The sequence below is a fragment of the Pagrus pagrus genome, assembly GCF_965226575.1.
Source record: "Pagrus pagrus genome assembly, chromosome: 11".
Classification (NCBI taxonomy): Eukaryota; Metazoa; Chordata; class Actinopteri; order Spariformes; family Sparidae; genus Pagrus; species Pagrus pagrus.
In genome coordinates this window covers 19,983,724-19,995,187 of record NC_140195.1, presented here as the reverse complement: position 1 = coordinate 19,995,187, position 11,464 = coordinate 19,983,724, and the positions used below count along the sequence as shown (strand labels likewise).

General features: G+C 44.7%; 1 protein-coding gene across 1 annotated transcript; it reads right to left on the bottom strand.

Annotated features, from left to right (window-relative positions):
* Positions 1 to 372: 372 nt before the first annotated feature.
* pdpn (podoplanin) lies at positions 373 to 11,220 on the bottom strand. The gene is made up of 4 exons (XM_084366262.1): positions 10,763 to 11,220; positions 3,757 to 4,194; positions 3,401 to 3,509; positions 373 to 1,995 (listed from the first exon to the last, which is right to left on the bottom strand). Exons 1-4 carry the CDS (start codon positions 10,824 to 10,826, stop codon positions 1,989 to 1,991), a joined length of 618 nt encoding a protein of 205 aa, XP_084222388.1. The 5' UTR covers positions 10,827 to 11,220; the 3' UTR covers positions 373 to 1,988.
* Positions 11,221 to 11,464: the final 244 nt, after the last annotated feature.

Genomic DNA, 11,464 nt, shown 5'->3' with positions numbered 1-11,464 from the left:
TGGTGCTGTTTGTCTCCCTGCTGAAAAGGGGTTGTTTTTTTTTCAAATTTGAAGCGTGACTTGAATGAGCCAATCAGAACGGACTGGATGCTGCCCGCGTGGAAGCTTGTTAATGATGAGTGGATTGCACTTGGAAATAGAAAATAAGTGTCATGCGATTTTAACGGTCTCGAGTATTTCGGCCTGACTCAAGACTTAATACAGTGCTACTCAGGAATGTGTTGACTTTTAGGCGTTTCCACGTTAACTACGTGATCTAATTAATAGGAAATGTCTGCCGAGAATAAACAGCCATTATAAAAAGGTATAGAGGGATGCTCTCACACACAAAAAGGCAAAAGAGGGGAGAAAGAGAGAGACGTACTCTGCGGAGTGTTTTCAGTTTTTTATTGAAACAATATGAACAAGAAACACTGCAATTAAATTAAAATGGTTCAAACAAATCAGATGGCACAAATTAAAGACCGAGAAGACTGATAATATGTGGCAAAGCAGAAGGGAGGAAACAAACATGTCGTTGCAAACATTTGCAGTGTCTAAAGCCTATTCATTAAACATTACATCACTCATTCAGTGCACGTATTAAACGAGTTTGTAAAGCAAGCGGAGCTAAGCTGAGACTTCATTATTTGTACACCCATTTAGCACACTTACAGTTGCAAAAAATAACAAAAAAAAGGGGGCATTGCTGCCTAACTCTGTGCACTAAAACTAAGTGCAACTATAAAATGTCGTCCTGTGCACGCAATCTGGGGTTAGCACAAATTAAAGACTGGATGGCTTGTTCTGGTAACTATTAACAGAAGTACTATGGATTCATTGTCAACACAATGCTATCACTATGTCTAATAACTGCTGGCTGTGTGTAAGCCTTTATAAGGAACGAGCCAGAAGTCATCAAAGCTGTTCTTTTTTGGAATGGGTGGCAGTTAAAAAGTACAGTCAATTCACATTAATAATGCACTTCAAAAGTTAAAATCCTCCTAACTACCTAGAGAATACCAGAGACAGTGGCACAAACCCTTCTGCTAAATTTCACAGATATGTATTAGGTTTTTATATGTCAGTGTTAAAGTGGGCAGAATGTCACGTTACTCTTGCAAATGAGGGTGCCCTTTTTTTTTTTTTCCTTTCCCGTTAGCCTCATGCTAGCCCCCTCAGAGCTCACGAGTGTCATGTCGAAAACAACTTCTGCACACGGTGCTTCATACAGTTGGCCGAAATGTCATGTGGGATTCTGGCTACGTGAGAAAAAGGGTTTTTACTGGTGCTCAGGGGTGCTTTAAAGGTCTGTTAGCCACAACAATAGCTTGTATGTACTGTGTATTCCATAATATCAAATGCTAGCCTATGCAACATATGAGAAAGTCATTAGCTGTATACTATGTAGTCCCCTTGCATTGTATATACATCCTGTGGAATTTGTAGCAGTCTCTCCTGCTCCCACCGTCCTTGTGTGCTTAATTTCCTTTAGGTTTGTCAGTATTTTCCTCTCAAACATCCATGCAAATCTCAACCACTCTTTAAAGGAGAGATTTTACCCCTAGATGTCAGATAATCCCCTACTGTTCTTTCTCCCTTTTTCTTTTTTTTTTTCTAACAAAATGCATTTGAAAAGGCCTGAAAATTCTCGGCGACATCCTGCTGTCACCTTGTTTTGTTCTCTCCGAGGGTGTAGGGGAGGACGGAGCCTTTTATATCAGCGGCTCCAGGAGGGATGGGGGGTGGGGGAGGTCAGGGAGGTAGCGGGGGGGAGGTGAGGATGTTTGCTCATGTAGCCCCTCTTGTCTCACATACATACAGTACATACATAAAAACACACAAGCCTCCCTTCCCCCTCTCGTTTTTTTGGCAACAGTCCAGAGTCCTGGTTAGATTAGTTTAGTTCTGGTGTCGTGCTTGGTTTAATGATCGGAAATGGCGTCACGGCTCAGTAGTTCAGAATTTCCAGAACTTTGCACGCTCCTGCTGCTTGGCCTGCTTCTTCCTCAGGGGCTGTGGGATAAAAAAAAGAAGAAGAAAGAGTCAGTTTGTAGTTCAAAAAGTCAAGTAGTGTCATTTCGTTGTGTAAATTAAATTTCTCCACAATAAGGGCACATGGACACCAACAAAATGGGTGGTGAAAAAAAGCTGGTTTGTAGATTCAATTAAAAGATTAAAAATATAGGTAAATATACAGAAACGAAACAACACAAGGGTTATATAAGAGACGTGTTTATCAAAACCTTAAAAAATGGAGACATTTTCTTTTAAAGGCATGTTGTTTGGGAGTTGACAAGATTAGTTTCGGACTAATTTTGCCCCTTTCAGAGCGTAACTTAAGTCAGCAAAGATCTTAAAGGTCCCATTCTGTAGGAGGTGAGATTTTCATGTATTTGTTTGTCTTATAAAGCAGGTTGCAGTTGCTCTATAAATACTGTGAAAGTATCAAAATGCTCAATCCACAGTTAGGTCATGAGAAAAATTATGTGTTTTTTCCTCTTAAAGTTAAAGTATGATCCTGAAAATGAGCATAAAATAGGACCTTTAAGATGATATACTGTGAAATAAACTGTAAATAGGCAAATAAACCAAAATAGAAAGACTGATAATTAGAAAACAAACAGAAGTTGAGGACTTTGTGCTGCTGCTCCACTTCTGACAAACACAACCCCTCTGTTGAAATAAAAACTAGCCTGCTTGATGACCACTGGCCACATAGACAGACACTGAGTCAATAAACAAGCCAATTTCAAGGCCAAATAGAGCCACTTGTCACCATGAATGCCCAATTTTTCCCCCTCAGGCCATGAGACTGTGCGTCAGAAGAAAAAGCAGCAACAAGCATCAAACTCATGTGAGTGTTTTCTTGGGGGAAAAGACATCTGTTACACATTTTACATGAATTAGGATCATGATGGGCAAAGGGTTATAACAATTAGCTGAAAGAATCAAATAGACATTTACAGAAACCATAATGCTCTCTTTTTTGGTTGGTCTTTTGTTCTTGGCAGACCTGTGACACAAGAAACATTCATCATTAGCAAGACATGCAGCTCAAGACAGTATTCTCAGAGGGGAGACGTGGGAACACTGTCACTTGAATGGACCTCTTTTACTCTCATGAAGATAGGTCGACTTTCAAATGTGTTTAACAGCAGAGACCAATTATGGTCAAAATGCTAACACAGTTTGTGTTGGGCATGCGAGGTCATCTTATCACACAGAACAACTCTCTCTCCTCTGGACCCATTACATCACTGCCTGTGTTATTTCATCACAGGATGTGTCCGTGATGACTAAAAGCTCATGCTGTTTCACTCCATATTTAGAGGGAGCCAGGAGTGATGACTCACTGCACAACATTTATTTTAACTGTCTGTATTCACGTGGATTCAGCCGCTGGAGGTGAGGTACTTACGAGTATTTGCCCATCCTCCTGACGGCAGCAATCACCACGGCGACGAGAATGACAACTGCCAACAGAGCGCCAATCACGATGCCGGCTACCTGGCCAGATGACAGGCCGTCTGTAGGACAGAAAGACGAGAGTGAATCAATGTTTAGCTTTTGATTTTGCCACTCTTCATGTTATATGTGTAAGTGAATCACATGACATCTATCTATGAGAAGATCAATAACATCTGTGAAAGGGAGAATAACGTGTAAGGCAAAAGAGGGAGAACAGTCATATTTGGAGAGATTTAAGGCCTGTGTGTGACTTTTAAACCCCCTCATATCAGTCAATAATAACACCTGTCTTCAAACAATCCTCACCTTCAACCTCATTGTGGAGCCAGTCTTCCTCTTTTTGGGTGGGTGACGTCGCCACCACAAGCGGGTCCTCCTTCTCTGCTTCCTCAGGGGGGGCGGCGGTCTCCACGACAGGAGCCTCGGTGATAAGATGTTCTGGTGCTGCAGCCGTAGAGGCAACAGGCGTTTCTGTTTCTACGACAGGCTCCTCAGTATGGACTACAGCAGGCGCCGCCTCTGTTGCAGCCTCTGTTGCAGGTTCTGTTACAACTTCTGCTGCAGCTTTTTTTGCAGTTACAGCTTCTGTTGTAGCTTCTGTTGTAGCTTCTGTTGTAGCTTCTGTTGTGACTTGATCTTGGGCTACTTCTGCTGCTTCGGTTGCAGGAAGACCACTGACAAGAGATAAGTTCTCTGTAGTATCAGCTGTTACTACCTCAGTGACAACTGGGAGAGTTGTGGGGCCTGGGGAGAGAAATAAGACGTCACAGATGGGTTCAAATCCAGGTGTAAATGTAGGAGTACTATCTGTTGCTGTGGATTTTTTTGTTGTCATTGTATACATGTATATTGTTTTTGTCATATGTTTTGGGTTATATATAGTGCTCTAAAGCTCTAAAATGTCCAAAATACATAAAATAATGCTGTAACGGTTGTAATACACTTAAAACAAAAATTTAATGTTTGTGTCTTCCCAAACAAAGCTTTTTATAGAAGGCAGTGGTGGACTGGATGTTTGAGGGGCAGGGGCAAAAAAATGTAGAAAGGGCACCACATGTATGCAGGGAGTCACCAGCGCACAGACAGTCCTGATACATTTATAGCGAAGAGAGGGCACTTTATCATGTTTTCTCCACTGGAAGGGCAACTCAGAGGGCACTTCCACAGTGATGGAAGAAATAATATCACATTATTACAAAATAATTTTTACAAAAGAAAAGATACCATGCGCAAGCAGTCAAATTAATGGTTAATCTATTTTGCATTTTCCTCGAACAAAACCTTCCATGAAACCTATTGTGCATTTCAGTTTTCAGACACTGTGACCTTCAGAGTTGATTGTTCTTGAGGTAGATTTGTTTTCACAGCCATTACAACACAGAAACATACAGATATACACCTGAATTTGTTCAAGTTTAACCTTAATTAATTAAGACAATTGTGAATTGTGAACTTAATTAGATCTCAATATGTAATCTTTATTAAGATATGATTAGATATAGAGACAATAAATAAGAATATTGAATGATTGTCCAGTCCTATATCATTTTTCATATTGACCCAGTACAGTGTGCTTTTACATTGTTCTGCCTCATTTATGTTAAGTTCAGCAGCAGGACAAAATGTTAAGTATGGATACAATAAAGGTCAAAATGAATATGGTAAATAATTAGATCCCTCCCTGACATAATGATGTGATGACATGACCTTGCCTCTTTCTCATACTTATAACATGGCTACCGTAAAAGCATGGCCACCACGCCCCATGACTTCATTAAATGTACCCCTACCCCTCCCCTTCTCCATCCTGTCTGCGTTAGCGTATTGGTATGCCACATCCTCTGCCTCACTCCCAGCTGACGTGTGAAGAGAGCACGGGATGGCTTGTTAACCCTCAGACACTTAACATGTGCAGCCTTTGAAGGGTGGGGCTGCCAAGGACGATGCCCGATCGTGCGTTCGAGAACTAAATCTTCTCAGGGAGGCTTGATGAGGAAATGTCCGACATAGATTGCATCTTGAAAACATCTTTAACTTTTTTTTTTACCTATCTTCGTGATTAAAAAAGATGTATAAGTATCCTGCAATATCTTATTTGAATGCTGAAAATCAAATCAAGTTTTGTCAGAGCTCAAAAGACTAAAATGGAGGCTCTCGTGTTGTACTTAGTGACTGTATAAAGACATGTTTTCACCCTTGTGTCTTTCATCAAAGTCTGGACTAAGAAGCGGCCTGACTTCAACCTAATAATTTCCCTCCAATAACCCAAGCTCCATCCTCCCATCATCCTCCCAGCCACAACTGAAAAGCTCAGCCTGGACAGCGCTGCTTCGAAATTAAGGAGGTAGATTTCAGTGTGGCACTAAAATTACGGTCTGCAGTTAACTTTCCACTGACAAGATGTTGGCCTGAAATCACTTCTTCTGCTTCTCCCTCAAAACTTTCTGACTCTAGAGACCAGAAACAAGCGTCTCTAAACTTAGCGGCTGACATCATGCTCTCTTCCTCCCCGTTTTCTCTCGAGTTGTTCTAAATACTTGAAATAATAGAGAATACTTCACAAGGGTAAAAATAACACTGAAGAATGACTGGACTTGTCTAACAACCGGTGTAGTTATTCCTAGTCCTGTGTTGGCTAGCGGGTTCATTAGCAACAGGCGGGGGTAAATATAACAAAACATTTGTTCCCACAGGGTACAGAAGAGGGGGGATTTTCAAAAGGCAACTCAGACTGTTTGTTTGGAGCGTCTGTAAGCGATGATAAAACGGTCTGTGCTTCACAGAGTATGGCCATACGCTATGTGTAATCGCCCCCTCAACCTCCTCTAACAATTGGTTCATTATGTGTACAGTTCCCACAATTAGCTCAGAGTAGTATTTCCTCCCCACTGTGCTCACGATCACGATTACAGCTGCATTAGTGAGTAACACAGTGAGACTGTTGCGGTCTACATCCTCTCTCCTCTCCTTTCCTTTTAATCTACTCCTCGTCCGTCCCTTCTCTCCATGACCCTGCCACTCCCTAAGGAGAGGTTTGTTGCCGCTGAAACCTTTGAGAAGGCTGAATCCCTGGAGAGACAGAAAAGGGAGGGCAGGAGGGGAGCTCTGAGGGAGCAGCCCCCGTGTCCCTTCTGCTGCTTCACTGTGAACATGGTCTCTGGTTTGCTCACAGCAAGAAGAAGTGTGTCTGTGCAGTGGTTAGCATGTCTGTAAATGAATCCTCAGGGGGGTTTGAGCGCATGGGTCAGATCCAAAACAGGACCCCTGAAGCTGGTGAGGATTTCTACCAACACAAGAGGTTTGAGTACAGGGCACACACTTGTGCATCCCATGATGACGACAAGTTAAAAACCCTCAGCTCTGCAAAAACCTCAGCAAGTAAAAACACAGCAGAGTTGGAAGCGGTCCCTCTTTCTTTTTCATTCTTTCAATCCTAGACTGAGAAAGGTTTACGTAACTGCGGCGCTGTCCTTATTATTCCACATTTTCAGCGGAGCACCCAGGTCATTTTACCCAAGATTACATCATTGTGACCACACATGCTTCCTCGCATGAAACAGCCTGAAATCATCCTGAAATCATCCTGGTAATTAACAAGCGTCAGCGAGTGGCAATGAGTTCATACGGCAAGTGTTCACGTGTTCGTGTGTGCGTGTATGTGTATGTATGTAAACCTAGGGCTGCCTCGGCCACTGAAAACTTCCCCGCTCCTCTTAAAGCCCCACTCAGTCAAAAGTGTGTTTTTCTTCGTGTTTCTCCAGATGAATGTTTGAGCTTCACTTTGTAGAATGATGTAGGTGCAGACTTTGACACTAGAACGCTGTTTTCACATTCAGCGCTGAAAGTGTGAGGGTTCTCTGTGCTCATTTCAAATCTGATTTTAAGAGGCGGGCCTATGTGACATCACAAATAGCTTGGAAGCCAAGCCTGGTCCAATATTCAGCAAACACAAGTGTGATGTGGAAACTTGAAGCCTCCAGTTCAGAAAACACTTACGGTGAAGTAGGAGACATTTCGTGTCGAGCAGTTAAACTCAAATTTTTAATGAGGGAGAAGGAGTAGGTGCCATTTTAAGTATTTTAATGTGGTGATTATACTTTTTTCCTGCAAAAACAAATTCAGTTTATGTGTGCCTTTATACATGTACATGTGTGGAGGGAAGCTTTAAGATGACATCCAGGACACAATAAGAGCACAACAGGTGGGAAACAAACGGTGTTGACACTGTTTGTCAAAGAAAAGTCATTCAAATACTAATACAGCATTGTAATTCTAACTGTGAATGAAACTGGATTCGAAATTTTCCCTCACACAAGGTTGAATGATGGGATGGAGATATACAGGAAGGGACAGCGGCAGGCAGGCAGAAAGAGTTAAAAGGGGCAAAGGAACACAGCAAAAAGCTGGGAGAAAGAGGTGGAGGCACCCATGTGGGGCTTCAGTCCAGCCTGGCATAAATAAAACCTCCAGAGAGAGTGAAAGAGTGAGGGAGGGACACAACGATATACAGTGCGAGACAGGAAGGAGGGAGTAGCAGCCTCCATCCATTACGATCACAATCAGCTGTCACCGAGGCCCCCCGTTTGTGTGTGTGAGCCAGCTACTAATTCACAGTCCTGTGTGGGAGGGAGAGGGTCCGTGTTCAGACGGTGTGAGGGAGTGTGAGAGCGTCCACCTTTGGAGACCAGGAATGTTTTTGCAGCGCCGGAGGAGGGAAATGCTGAGAGAGATAGGCGCCCTGCCCATCTTCCCGGCGTGGCGATGAGATGCCGCACGGCGTGGCCTCCTCCGCTCGGCCAGTAGGAGTCAGCTGTGGAGATACTGGGGCGTGCCATGCAGTGCACGTGGGGGGATTTTATGCAGGAGACAAGAGTGGAATTTTCTCAGCCCATCTTATCACAACGCAACACAATGAGCGTCCACACTTGTACAGGGACTCGTTTTTTCCCCTCATGGTCCAACTTAGATAGGAGGACAGGCAACATCTGGACGCCAGGGGCAGTAACTGGTCCAGACTGAGCACAAGCGGGCCTTTAATCTTAGGCCTAACAGGTCTGATTACATTCCTAAAATGTAGTGAATCAGGGCAGGGATGACATGAAATGCAACCACTGTCTGGCATCACTCTTGAATTTCAAATAGAAGCAACACTCCTGACCTACTTTTATAAAACGAGCCTCCTAATGTATCTCTAATCATGTCTCTTAACCTTCAAATCCAACTCCCACATCATAAAACACCCGCCCAGTTGTGTAAGTGTTCCTTAGTCAGCAGCTCTACTTTTTTTTCTTACTTTCTCTTGCACCATGTCTCACCCTGAAACACACGTAGGTGCTAGAGATATGAGACATTTGTGTCAGTGCTCACAGAGGAGACACACATACGTACACAAAAAAAAACTCCACAGGGAGTTCTGGGCCGTACCCTGAAGCCCTGCTAGTCTTGAATCGTCAGGGCTCGGTGCTGGCCAAAAATGGCCTCACGCTCCTTTCCATAAACAGATGTTTCTTTCTCCTTGTGGAAATTTTTTAAAGTATGACTGAGCGTTTTTTTCTTCTTCTTCTTCTCAAAACGATACACAGTTGACGTGAGAAGTACCCCTTTCGTCACGCTCTTTACCGGCATGCGTCTCATATTTGGAGCGTGAGCGCAACATTCGAGTCTAGAAGTGGGCACGGACAAAGGGCATTGACCTCTCCCTTCAGCAGCCAGATGTGACGGCGATGTTATAGGCCCAGAGAGGCAGACAAAACTCATTAAGGAGGAGACCAGAGGAGGTGGGGGCAGCGGTGTGAGGGAGGAGGTGGAGGGTTTTACAGGATACATGGGGTTCGCTAGTTAAGTGAGCAGGCGCGAGGGAGTTAAAAGACCCCATTTGTGAAGCTTTTTTCTTTGTTTCACCTCTGCTTTGCAAAACTGAGACCACTGAGCTCAGATCGTTCAGACTCTCTTTTTTAGAGTAAACCTCCATGGAAATGGTGCAGGCATGTCGTCTCCGACCGGTAAAGGTTGTTGTTTAAGAATAGTCCCAGCCCCTCTCTGCTCCCCCCCGTGTCTACACCAAGCCTGTCCCCCGGGGTCCAGACCCATCAAGCTGGAGCAGGGGAAGGGGAGTTGGAGAAAGGCGGAGGACTGTTAAGAGACGGGGGGGGAAAGGTGGAGGGGTGGTTCAAGTGGTAAAGCTTGATACCCCACCAAAGATGGGTAAATGCCAAGGGGAGGCGCGCCGCACGGTCTAACAACATGCGGGGAAAAGAGGGTGGGGCGCCTCTTAAAGCTCATCACGTACCGGGTGTTCTCTCTCTTCCCGTCCTTTGCTCCTCTCTCTCATCCATATGACCCTCTTAAATATAGAGCCTCTCTCTATTAATACTCACACGCAAACCAGCCCTGCCCTGCCCTACAGTTCCCTCAGGCCTCAGCCACACGCCCACCGTGCCTGCTTGCTTCCTCTTGGGCAAACACGGCTGCTGGTCAAGGCAAAGGAAGGAAGTAGAAAGAAAAGAAGAGAGGGAAAACATACATACAGGGAGAGAGGCAATGGATGCAGAGAGAAAAATCAGAGGAAAAAGGAAGAAAGAAGTTGCAACATGAGAGAAAATGAGAAGATCAGGAGTAAAGTGAGAGGAGACAGAGGATAAGCTTTCAGTTAAATGTGCACGGTGTATGTTACAGTTTACAGCCGCCCCCCCCCACCTCCTCTCCCTCCATCCCTCCCTGTGTATGAGCACTGTTTTGGGAACCGTCCAAAGGATATTCCTTTCTTCTCTTTGCCAGTGCCAAGAATTAACAGACACGAGGCAGCAGAGCTCCTGCTATTACATCACATTTCTCTCTCTCGTGTGTGTGCAAATCAAACTTTTCCTCTCGTCCGGCGCTCGCAGGGAAAAATGAGATAGCGAGACAGAGGGAGGCGGATTTCTTAAAATCAACACAGACTAACCATTTGAGTCGCCCCCTCTTTGTTAAATTAACACCTTCAACCAAAGTTTTGCTCTTCCGTCAGGGGGATTCTCAGTTACAGTGGAACATATGGCAGTTGTCAGAGGCAGCTTTCAATGATGATTTAAGAGTGAAAATGTTAAAAGAAAATATGAGAAAAATTGAACACAATAATTTAATTCATTAGTTAAAAGAGGCACACATTAAAGTTGAGTTTATCCTTCCTTCTGGAAGCAGCCTCCATAGATTTATAGTTCAATCAAACAGGGATTAAAAGCAGACAAAGAGTGGTGTGGGCACATGGACGCAGAGGGAGTGAGGGGACACAGTGTGCTAACAGCAGGACGGTGATAGCAGAGGCTTCACTTACTTGCATGTGTGAAGGCGCAGAAAGGGCCAGCCAGGGCCAACAGGAGCAGCAGCTGAACATTCATCGTGGTGAAAACGTCTCTCCTTCACTTCAGTCACGACCTTTGGGGACTCCCTTCGGGGCAAAGAGCACGACACCAGAGCCCTCACACACGCTGCTGCGCACACGCCAGACACACACCGACCGGCCTCTCCGGAGGGGAAGGGTTAATGACCAAGATAAAAAGAGGTCAGGAAGGAAAATGAAGTCTTCAGGAGAAGTTTGGGCCAAAGATCCTTTAAAACTGCAAGAGAAGACAAGCAGCCTCACTCTCACAGCTGGAGGAGGGAGACAAAGAGTGGTGGAGGGATGTAAAGAGGACAAGAGAGGAGAGAGGAGCTCTGGCCACTTTGAGGAAGTGGAGGGAGAGAGAGAGAGAGGGACTGGCACACAGCAGGAGAGAGAAAAGAGTGTGTGAGTGACGGAGCTGGGAGTGGAGGAGGGGTGCTGCTGGTACTGGTGGTGGTGGGCTGGGCGGGTTGAGGAGCAAGGGGGCAGGTTGGGTTGGGAGGAGGGTGTCTGGATTGGGGCAGTAAGGTGGTTTCAGCCCTCGTGGTCCAGCCCCGTGGAGGACGTGCTCTGCTCTTGGAGCACAGCCAACCCTCCTGTTTGCAAACCCTGCAATATCAGCAACACACACACACTTGGAAACAAACCGTTAGC

Bases quoted from the DNA above. Each gene is read 5' to 3' on its own strand.
- pdpn (XM_084366262.1), bottom strand. From the start codon at position 10,826: ATGAATGTTCAGCTGCTGCTCCTGTTGGCCCTGGCTGGCCCTTTCTGC. The intron at 4,195-10,762 runs GTAAGTGAAGCC...TTCTCTCCCCAG, and splicing joins CTGCGCCTTCACACATGCAA to GCCCCACAACTCTCCCAGTT. The intron at 3,510-3,756 runs GTGAGGATTGTT...TCTGTCCTACAG, and splicing joins GCTCCACAATGAGGTTGAAG to ACGGCCTGTCATCTGGCCAG.